At 36.6% G+C, this 11,889-nt stretch overlaps 1 protein-coding gene across 1 annotated transcript; it reads right to left on the reverse strand.

Moving 5' to 3' along the window:
- Positions 1–306: 306 nt before the first annotated feature.
- On the reverse strand, positions 307–9,038 carry LOC132190512 (uncharacterized). Its single transcript, XM_059605524.1, has 3 exons — positions 8,710–9,038; positions 2,588–2,679; positions 307–1,105 (listed from the first exon to the last, which is right to left on the reverse strand). The coding sequence occupies exons 1-3, from the start codon at positions 8,857–8,859 to the stop codon at positions 697–699; spliced, it is 651 nt and encodes a 216-aa protein (XP_059461507.1). The 5' UTR covers positions 8,860–9,038; the 3' UTR covers positions 307–696.
- Between the last annotated feature and the right edge of the window lie 2,851 nt (positions 9,039–11,889).

Consider the following 11,889-nt stretch of genomic DNA (forward strand, 5'->3'; position numbering starts at 1 on the left):
CCGGAAAACCATCCTAATAATTACTCATTCCAGATTTGTATCCTTCCTAGTCCCCCCCATTGATTACCCATTTCACAAAAGCTTCATGAGCGCCGCTGATTTCAATCCAAGTTCATGTATTCATAAGAAACTTTTATTAATACCCCTGGAACCCTTTTCTCCTCATTCTATTAAAAAAAAAACTTTTATTAATATGGATTTTTTTAGTTTTTTATTAATACTTGTTAAAGGCCAAGATTCCCCAATTAAGCCAGTTTGATGGTACTTGCTCCATCTTTCATTTCTCATTACATTCCTTCGTAAATATCTAGAGAAAAACTTTCTTCATTCATTACTTATCACAAAAAATCAAAGCTCAAATCTGTGAACTATTTCAACAGGGAGTACGAGACAGCAAAATCTATCATATACCCCATTTGATACAACACCAAGCAAAACCTCAAAACCAATAGCAAAGAGAAGTAACAATTTATTGATTAAAATGTTATGAGTAACAAGCAATGTTAATTTCCTTGTATTTGATCCAAGTGAAAACCATGTCAGCGTGAGAACAATTTTCATCATTCCCACATCCCAACTTTTGAAAAACTTGGCATTTGGGGGATATTTTCAGTGAACTCTTTTACTTTTCTGACATGTATCTCCGCTATGATCAAAGCAAGGCCTGGGATGAAGATGAAACAAGTTGAAGAGCCATCACCCACCTTGCCCTTTTTGTTCCTTCAAAGGTAGAATAGATGTCAACCACTTCTTCCAAGGAGCATCCTGTTGTTGCTCGATCCATGAAAGGAAACAGCTATCCAGCAAGCAGAAGAAGTTGACGTAAAGAAGCTGATATCTCACAGGTATATATCGGAAATTTGCAACTTGAACTATTGGCCATATGCCTCCTTCCAAAATCAAGGCCGGGAGAAAATCCCTCTTCACATCTTCCTTGATTTGAGGGACACTCTTTCCAGTTGAAAAACCCATGTAAGTGAAAAAAGCAAGTAAATCCAACGGGCCAAAGATGAACCCATCAATAGCAACTTTAGTAGCAACAAACCGAAAGGAATTGGGTCGCAATAGAAGTTGCAACCTTATAAAGCGGTCCAAGCCTTCGTACCTACAAAAGAGTAACAAGAAATAGATTGATAAACTATTATACAATTTATTTTTCTTTTTACATGTGAAAGAAATCTCATACACACCTCTCTCTCTCTTCCTCTCCCTTTCCCTCTCTTAATGGTACTAAAAGTTCTGTTTCCCTTTTCCATTTTCTCTTTTCTTGCTGTTGGGACGGGATGTTTATAGCTTTAACAGAGTCTAATCTTCAGGACCTCCAAATTCCATTGAGAAATAAGCAGTAATTAAAATCAGGCAATTAGAACATGGCCTCATATGCCTGTGGTGAGTTTGCCTCTAATTGAAAATTCCAAGCAATGCTCTGATGCAGTCAACCACATGTTGAACTCACCAACAAACTTCTTGCAACGACCTAGAGAAAAGCATTGGCCGAATTTACGCCATCACCCAAAATGACTAGTCAATTTGAAGCTTTTCTAAAATCATTTATAATGCACAGTTTCACTTAACAATTAATGTGGAACTTAGTAACCATGAATGTATTTATAAACAACCTACTCTATATGAGTTACTCATATTCTCAATATGAGATCAGAGCATTACAAATTCACTCCCTAGCTTAAACCCCTGATGTCCTCTCGTCAGGGCCACGTCATGAGGTGCTGACAATTTCACATCACATTACTAGGTGGCTCTGATACCACTTGTAATGACCTAGGAAAAACGCTAGCCGCATTTGTGCTATCACCCTAAAAAGACTAGTCAATTTGGAGTTTCCCTAGAATCACTTATAAAACCCAATTTCATATAATAAGTAAACAATGTGAGACTTGGCACCCATAAATATCTTTATAAACTGCTCACTCTATGTGGACTACTCATCTTCTTAATATGAGACCGGAGTGTCACACTTCCAACTTCAAATGCTTTTGGGTTCGCTTACATACAAAAAGGCAAAGTGAAAAGAGGTAGGAATCAAGAACTTCACCAAAAGAGAGAACACAAAATCGACACATAGGTTTGACTAAGTGCATGTTTGGGATTGTGTTGGAAAATAAAGCTTTTATATCTAGAAAGAGCTTTTTAGAAAAAGATTCATTTTTAAGCTTTTTTCAAAAGTGTGTTTTGGCTTTTTTTTAGAGCCAAAAAAAAAAAAAATCAAATAAGTACTGAACGAATTAAAGACAGGTCTTAAAGAGTAACTAAAATTTCCCTCTAGAAACAGGCAAGGCACATATCAAGAGAAGTATAAAAGATCATGTGGCTGAAGGAGACCTTCCATGCGTGCATACGGGTGCACTCTTCATAGCCTTACACTATAATCCCCTGAAGCACAACAAATGGCAAAATTCGTTGAACTTACTCTCGATTTTTAGCAAGTTTCTTTTAGATTCCCCCAAGGTTCAGATATTTGTCACGAGTATTTCAACAAGCACTAACATAAGTGCCCATTTCATTTCGATCAACAGCAAACCCAATCTGTCAGTAGAGGTCTATTCCTGAAAGAGTAAAAAATACTTACCAGAAATGACCAACTGGCCCAACAAATCCAAACCCAAACAAACTGGTCGTAGCCACTCGTCTCCAATTGATTTTCAGTTGCTTATCTTCATCCTGATGAATGAAAGATAGATTGGTCATCCTAACAAAACAGATAAGTAGTGGCTTAAAACTTTCGTGACACGCAATTAGGCCAATGATACCAGTCACATCACATGACATGAAAAAGTAAAATTGCTAAGAAATGCAAAAATGTCAGTGTTTACATATAAACTACAATTGAGAAGTGCAGAAAGGGTGTGCCAATTGACTCCACAATATTCTGCATAATCGCTGGTGTTTAACAGTAACCACGGCTGTCGTTCCACAGAGAATATAAGGGATAATACTTCGGTCATATTCTTGTCTTGCATTGTGGTAAATGAAATCGGTGCCCTTTGTAATTTGGTGACCGATAGGCCAGTGATGACAGTGATTAATTAGAAGCTGTGCCCATGCAAAAAGGGTATCAGACTTATTTGTAAAAGCAGAGAATATGTTTCTTTTATAGATAAAAATATTGGCCAAACAACAAGTGACTGATTTATTGTTCTTTTTCTTCTCTTTCTATTCTATGGGTAGAATCAAATTCCTGATTTTAATAAACCTGTATGCAGTCCAAAAGAAGCTGAAACATGTTCAACCTGTGAACATATATCATGAGGATGATGTTGCCCATTCTAATTTTCATCAATTCCCATTACTTTTCATGGCTGCAGCAATTACCTTATCCTCTCCAAACATCAATTTACAGAAATAAACACTATAACCATTCTAAACATGAAAAAATGGCAGAAACACCAACCATTATAAGCACAAAGAAGCCTAGACATGACCCACATCAGCCAACTTCATGGAGAACATTATCCACATAGAAGAAAAAGTGGTTCAGATAATTTGAGCCAGTCTTCAATCAAAAGAGAAAAATTAATCTAGAAGTTTGTGTTCGAAGAGAGAGCCAAACCCACTGGCAACAGCATAAAATTACATAATGATGACTACAAACTCTCATCAATCAAGTAAGTAAGCAGCTACACAGGCACTGAAGATCCGGGTGATCTCAAGAGTCTTGAATTTATGAACATGAACATGAAAGCTGATCATGAACATGAAAGCTGGGTTGCTGCTTTGCTGTGTGGGTATGATGTTACTCTGGGCTTAAAGCTTAAAGATGGCATAGGTGTGGGCCAAGCTCCCCCTCACAAATAAGTATGGGCTGATCATGCACTAGCTAGACATCATGGATCATAAGGGAGGCTCCACTTGCTAGGAAGCAAGAGTTAGTGGACTGGCAGGCAGAGCACAAGTGGCAACACCGCGCTGTCTAGCATGCTGCAAGATCATCATGTAAGCATGCAAGTTACTTGCCGCCATGGACCAGTTGTGATCACGAGCATACATTCCTTCTGCACAGGCTGGAGGTACAATAGGGGTACTTGAATATAGCAGTGGCTAATGCTGCCTAAATACCAGATGTCTCTTTGCAACAAAACATCCTATTTGCCTAGGGTTACCATCTAAAGAAAAAAGCTCACCTTGTGAAGTGAATTATAAAGGAACATTAAAATCTATCCTAGAAACTCTCTTCTATTAGATATAAAAGAAGAAGAAACATCCTATCCGCTGAGAGTTGCCATCTAACAGAAAAACGGCATCTTCTAAAGTTGATTATAAAGGAATGTTAAATTTTATTTCTAGAAAAGCTTTTCTGGAAGAGGATGATGATGAAGGAATACTAAACCTTAATGAACGTTTGTGCTTTGGAACGCCATCAGTGCCTCATTTCTTTCTTTCTCTCCGCTTCTTCGTCTTCTCCTTCCTCTTCCTCTATACAGGTTTCCACTGACAGCCCCCTAACTTGCCTGTCTTGCCCCTTTGCAACTCTAAAGCACACTCTTCTGCTACACCCTTTTAAACACAAAGTCAAAAAATTTCCAATGATTTATTGCTCTTAAACCTTGGACCCTTGTAAAGCGTCCCCTCCACCAATTAATTCATCCAATGTCAACCTTAAACTATATAATACTAGCAATCAATTCTTTTATGGCTTAGCCACTTTGTCCTTACACTTTAAGCGTATTCAATCTTTCATAATCTACAAAGCCTTAGAATAATAACCTAGGGAAAACGCTAGCCACGTCTACGATATCACTCCAAAATGACTAATTGATTTGGAGTTCTTTAGAATCACTTATAAAACCCGATCTCACCTAGTAAGGAAACAATGTGGAACTTAGCACGGAGCCTTTATAATTTACTCACTCTATGTGAGCTATTTATCTTCCCAATGTAGGACTGAGGTGTTACGCTAAGAAATTATAGGTAAAATCTATACCATTGATTAAGCACTTATAGACATGTTACCTTATCTCTCTGGCATCACATAGACTCACAAATTGTCATCACTTTATCGCATGGAATATTCAGCTCCTAAGCAAGTGCCACATATTGGAGAAGATGCTTCAGAGTACCTATGTCAAGAGTCAAAGACTAATTATCAAAAAAAGATTCAAAGATTTTAGTTACAATGTTGGATCTGTTCTCTTTTAATTATATTTGTTTAGAGCAAGAATCTGCCACTATTTTTGCAAACTTCTCTTCCAATGGCATGCCTGCACCATCTTACTACAGTGGCTTTGGGATTAAGACTCATTCCAAGAAACTTTACCTTGATCTAGTGAAGCAAACATGATTTTTCAGAAACCTAAAGTCAAATTGAATAACATATGCTAAAGATAAACCTATACTACAAGCCAAAGAAATTGAAATTATTTGATTACAATATGGCGTTCATTCTAGAATCTTATCGAGAAAAACTCTTCCACAAACTTGATATCTGTTGGGAATAATCCCACTCTATTGGCCCACCAGATACATCATGGGCCACAACTCTCTACACTCTTAGGTCAAGTTGAAGTAGATGACCTAATCTAGGTTTACCTCTTAGCCTATAAATGGGCCCTTACCCCAGGTATAAACCCTAGACTGAAATCTTGTGCATTGAACATACAGTTTTTCTCCAAGGAACTGACTTAGGCATCGGAGTTTCTCCGGTATAGATACTGGCGGATCTTTTGACGCTCTTACTATTTTGCAAGAATCAAAGAGCATCACAAATGCAGATCAGAGATCAACAAGCGCCCCGAAACGCGCAGTTCACACCATACCGGAAACTGTTCTAACAATTTGGCGCCGTCTGTGGGAACAATTATTCATTTCCCATAAAAAATAAAAAAATCGGTCATGGTGGTGAGCACAAGTTCAAGCGATAATGTCAAGCAGCCGAAAGGAGATGTCTCATATCTACGTTCATTCATGGGTGTTGACTCAACTGTAACGAATTTGTGACAACCAACACTAAATCAACGATAGTTTTCATCAGATTGATGAGACATGCAGATAAAGCATGTGGTGCTGAATGTAAGAAGAAAGAAAAGGGAGAGTGGTTGCGCGCCGTAGGAGGGAAGAAAAAAAAAAAAAAAAAGAGAAAAGAAAAAAGAAAAGAAGAGAAAAAAGGAGAGGAGGAGAAAAAGAAAAGAAGAGAAAAAGGAAAGAAAGAAAATAGAATAAAAAAAAATAAAAGAAAAGGAAGGAGGAAGGAATGGAGCCCACAGGTGAAGGAAGGAAGGACTGGAATGGAATGGACATCTGACTGAACACCGGATTCCTTTCATGTGTGTTAGGCACCCCAACAATCATGGTCCCAACAAGCACATGATGTATACAAATCCACACTCAGTATTACGGACAAAGGCAACGCACTTATCACCTACAGGCAGCGAATGGCAAATTATTGCCAAGGCAATGGAATGCGGAGCACCTAAAGAAGTACTATCAGCAGTACCTCCGCGTATTTCTTTTATCTATTCATTTACATTATCAACCATGTTACTATTTTCTCGCGTGTTTGTTTTAATAAAGACTGAGCATTCCCTAGACTTTGGGAATATGAATATTCTTAATCAAAGAATAGAGCAGACCTAAGCATCAAAGTATCCTCGGTCTAAAGATAGGGGACCCATTGATGTTTCCTCTTTTATAGGAAGAAAGGTAGGAAGAAAATCCTGGACAAAAACAAGAAGGCTTGAAGTCATACCCGAAGATGAGAAGAAGAACTCGGGCAAAAACAAAAAAGGCTTGTAGCCAACCCCGGAGACAAAGAGAAAACCTTGGATAAAAACAAGAATAGGGAGACAACCATCTAAAACAAGAATAAGGAGGAAACCCTCTAAAACAAGAATAGGAAGACAGCCCTCTAAAACAAGAATAGGGAAACAACCCTCTAAAACAAGAATGGGAGGCAACCCTTAAAAACAAGAAGACATGAAGCCACCCTCGGAGATAGGGAGAAAACCCAGAGCAAAAACAAGGAGACACAGAGCCACGCTGAGGTAAAAGAGGAGCAAAGGTTAGCCTATTGAAAGGTACATAGATCATTGTTAAGATTATTTTATAGGTTCAAAACTTGGCTTTTTCAACCAAGTCTTGAAGAGATGGTTCGGTTTTAGCCCTCGGGTGAAAGAAGATTATTACTTGGTGTTTCAACCAAGTCTTAAAGCGATGGTCGGATTTAACCCTTGGGTCTCATTTAGAAGATTAATACTTGGTTTTTCAACCAAGTCTCGAAGAGAGGGTCGAATTTATCCTTCGGGTCTTGAAGAGAGGGTCGGTTTTAGCCTTCGGTCGAAGAAGATTAATACTTGGTTTTTCAACCAAGTCTTGAAGAGATGGTCGGATTTAACCCTTGGGTCTTGAAGAGAGGGTCGGTTTTAACTCTCGGGTTAAAGAAGATTAATACTTGGTTTTTCAACCATGTCTTGAAGAGAGTGTCGGATATAACCCTTGGGTGAAAGAAGATTATTACTTGGTGTTTCAACCAAGTCTTGAAGGGAGGGCGGATTTAACCATCGGGTCTCATTTAGAAGATTAATACTTGGATTTTCAACCAAGTCTTGAAGAGAGGATCGGATTTAACCCTCGGGTCTTGAAGAGATGGTCGGTTTTAACCATCAGGTCAAAGAAGATTAATACTTGGTTTTTCAACCAAGTCTTGAAGAGAGGGTCGGTTTTAACCCTTGGGTCAAAGAAGATTATTACTTGGTTTTTCAACCAAGTCTTGAAGAGATGGTCACTTTTAACCCTCAGGTCAAAGAAGATTATTTTTAACCAAGTCTTGAAGGAGGGTCGGATTTAACCCTCAGGTCTCACAAAGAATGTTATTACTTGGTTTTTCAATCAAGTCTTGGAGGGAGGGTTGGATTTATCCCGCAGTCAAAGAAGAGAGTTGGGGGGTATTTAAAGAAGAAATACATCTCGAGAATCAAACCGGCGCATTGAATTGTAGCTATAATATTTGAGCGACTCCAAGATGTGCTCCGAGGAAGACATGAGCCTCAGATGAGATCAAGCCTCGGATCATCGCGGGACTTTGATTGAATTCCCATTATCCAAGTTCCTCGAATAAGAGCATTGGGAGTAACTGTTGGGAATAATATCACTCTATTGGCCCACCAGATACATCATGGGTCACAACTCTCTGCACTCTTAGGTCAAGTTAAAGTAGAAGACATAATCCAAGTCTGACTCCACCTTACCCCAGATATAAACCCTAAACTGAAATCTTGTGCATTGAGCATACAGTTTTTTTTTCTAAGGAACTGAATTAGGCATCAGAGTTTCTCCGGTATAGATACCAGCGGATTTTTTTACGCTGTTACTATTCTGCAGCAATCAGGGAGCATTTAGTCCATGCAAAAAGGTCCATTCATTGCCTTCTGCAATCTAGCAATTTAGGCATAATTTCCCATCATTGATTCATTGGAATCTTTTCTCAATATGTATTTCCTTCCTTTCTGCATTAGAACCTCACAATACACTACATCTTAAAGGGAATAAAATGAAGAACGATAGAAACAATAACAAGCCCTGTCTAAAACATTGTTGCACAAACAAGAACGAAAAAATTAAACAGATTGCAAGAAAATGAAATATACCTAATTGCCCAAATACGGACCCATTTGAAGAAACAGAGAAAATGAGCAAAGAAACGTTTCAATCATTTTACAGAAATGAGAGAATAATAGGGTTCTGTTGATGGGTCCTAACCTGAACTTGATGATGCTTCTTGGCAGTATAGTTGGTGACGGTCTGGGCAGCTATATCTCCAACACCCCATATCAGAGCTGAGCTGATGACCTGTGTCTTAACTGGGTGGACAGCCAAGCAATTCTGGTACCATTTCCACAACTTCAACATTTCCCAATTGACAGAGACAGAAATTCTAAAGAGAGAGAAAGAGGGAGAGAGAGCGAAAGAAAAGGGGATTACGGTTTATGGAGCGTGGAAAGTCATGCCCTTTTGCAATTCGGTTTTTGCATTAGGCCTGAATATTCAGATGTATCTCTTATCTAACCTTTAATTACAGTGCTCTTTTGGAGTAATGAAAGAAGAAAAGAAACCATTAGCTTTATTTAAATTCCGGAATTCCCTTTTCATGGAAAGCTCATTTTCCAGGAAATCCGTCACCATTGACAATGTTTGGTAGAATGTCACTTTTCTTTTCTTTTTTAATAGTAGAATTAAATTTAGTCCTAAGTTTTTGGATAATTTCAATTTAGTCCTGATCAAATTTAACAATTTTCAGTATGTCACATATCACATTTGACACATTATATACACATTATTTGCACCATGTCATGAACTTGCCATGTCAATCAATAAGTCATTGATACTATTAAAAAAAAAAAAAAAAAATTGCGCCTTCAATGAGTAACAAATAGGGAAAAGTTCAATTTCTAATTTCGACATTAGGTGTATTACTCCGATCTTATATTGGAAAAATGACAAGTAACCCACGTACAATTGGTAGTTTATAAAAATAATCATGCTTAGGTCTTGCCATTGGCTTGTTAGGTGCGAAACTGAAGAAAAGTTCAATTTCTATTTACAGTCAAATTTAATGATTTTTCGTTTTCCACATGTATCACTTTTAACATGTCATACACCCGCTATTAGGGACATGTTGATAAACTTGCCATGTCAATAAACACAATTTAAAAAAATAAAAAAAAAAGCTGCCTATAATGAGTAAACCAATAGGAAAGTATTTTAACTTCTTAAACTATCACCATATTTGCAATATTCTTTAATGTTTCAATTTTTGTAATATCACCCTTATCATTAGGATTACAACGTCTTCATTCGGTTGTGATTTTTTGTTAAATCCTAACATATAGGTACCATTGTCATCTCTTACGACCCAAAATAACAAATATATCCTAGGAAAGGTAAAAAAAAAGTTTAGAGAAAGAAAAAGAAATGAAAACAAATTGAGAGAAAAAAAAATCACGAAAAATGAAAAATATGAAGAAAAGAAAAGAAAAAAAAAAAGCCCTAGTCGTGGGTCATAAGTCAAAAAGGAGAATTTTTTTTTTTTTTTAGAAAAAAAAAATAGAAATTAAGGCTATAATTGTATTTTTATAAGTTTTACAGGGTTTTTAACGGATATTTTGCATCATTTGTGGGTCAAGTAATTGAGCTTGATAGTAAGTTTCAGGTGGTGTTTGGCAAATGGGTTGGCCTAAACACTGTAGTTGATGTAGATTGATGTGAAAAAAGTAAGAATGTTTGGTATAAAAAAAATGAAAAAGTTGTATGAAAAAGTGAAAAAATTTTGTTTTGTAATGATTTTTTTATTTGAATAATAATAAAAAGTGAATGATTTGATATAAAAAGTGAAAAAATTAGAATGTTTTGATATTGATTTTTTTGGGAAATGGTGATGAAACAGTATTTGGGCCAACCCCATCCCCTTTACCAAACAAAGCCGAGAGCATGTTCCCGGCTTGCCTCAATCTTAGGTCGGTCCTTCCACTCGTGCAGTGGGTGTATGAGCTACCCTATGGTGCGGCCAGCCATGATATGCTAAACTTCTTTAGTAAGTTTTTTTTTTTAAGTAAACTTCTTTAGTAAGTTAATATTTTGACTTAACAGAATTTCCTAAAGGAGGAGGGCAAATGCAACCTTATATTGTAAATTGGGGGGATTTGGAAGACATGGTAAATTGAGTGGTAGATTGAGGGAAAAAATGTAATTTCCTTAAAAAAATAAAATAAATAAATAAAAAAGATTTTTTTATTTATTTATTATTATTATTATTTTTATTATTTTAAAAAAGGCATGCATTGAAAGCCCAAACACAATAAGAGGGCCTCTATATGTAAAGATCTAAAGGCATTGTAACAGCATCCCTCAACACCAAAAAGGTGTGATCTTTAGCTATCCCTCAATCTTAAATAAATACCAAAACACTTGTAGACCAAAAATTTGGTATGTCTAACTCTTGCTTAAGGTGTTTAGCATCCCTCAACACCAAAAAGGTGTGATCTTTAGCTATCCCTCAATCTTAAATAAATACCAAAACACTTGTAGACCAAAAATTTGGTATGTCTAACTCTTGCTTAAGGTGTTTCATATATAGGATGAGATCTCGAGGCATTGTTTATAATGTTAGAATGCGTTTAGCAGTTACAGGGGTGCGAGATTTCGAGTTTGTGGATGAACAAATGAGGTAAGTAAATACTTACAATTGCTTTAATAAAAATATGTGATATGTCAGAGGATTGAGCATGCAACCATTTTCAATAATATGTTTTGAGCCTATTACTTTTATAAAGATAAATAAATGTTTAACTAAATGAACAATATTTACATTATATGATATGATACATCAGTACATACGGTATAATGACCATGAGCTTACTATATGGACTTGACCTTATGGTCAAAATATGTTTATTATTTATGTTTGGCTTTGAATCCAATGATTGTTTATGGTTGGTGCATCCATGTTAGAGTAGTTGTTACTATAGACGGACATCACAAATAGCGTGAGCCACTCGAGAGCAGACTCAGTTGAACTGCTAGTAAGCGAACAGTATGGTGTGGTCACAGTACCTCTTGTATATCATCAATCCATGATATGGATAGGACAACAATTTCCTCTAAACCAGTCTGGAAGAAATATCCTCAATCCCATGTAAAATAGTGCTAAGTGTCTATAATGTACATTAAATTCTTAACCTCATTAATAGCAGTTTACTAATCTAGACTAAATTTAATGTGCCTTTTAAATGTTTATAGACGCTTGACACTATTTTACATAAGTTGAAGGATATTTTCAGTTTAGAGAAAATTTCTGTCCATATAGATATTATGCTAAAACGATTGTATCCCTGTTCATTGTTCAACATTTTGCCTTGGCTACTTTTTCTTCTTGTTGTGTTG

This window comes from Corylus avellana, chromosome ca8, assembly GCF_901000735.1.
Source record: "Corylus avellana chromosome ca8, CavTom2PMs-1.0".
In the NCBI taxonomy this organism is placed as follows: Eukaryota; Viridiplantae; Streptophyta; class Magnoliopsida; order Fagales; family Betulaceae; genus Corylus; species Corylus avellana.

Excerpts from the sequence above, each read along its gene's own strand:
- LOC132190512 (XM_059605524.1), bottom strand. The coding sequence starts at position 8,859 with ATGTTGAAGTTGTGGAAATGGTACCAGAATTGCTTGGCTGTCCACCCA. Across the intron at positions 2,680-8,709 it reads AGAAGCATCATCAAGTTCAG|GATGAAGATAAGCAACTGAA; the intron begins GTTAGGACCCAT and ends TTCATTCATCAG. Across the intron at positions 1,106-2,587 it reads GGGCCAGTTGGTCATTTCTG|GTACGAAGGCTTGGACCGCT; the intron begins GTAAGTATTTTT and ends ACTCTTTTGTAG.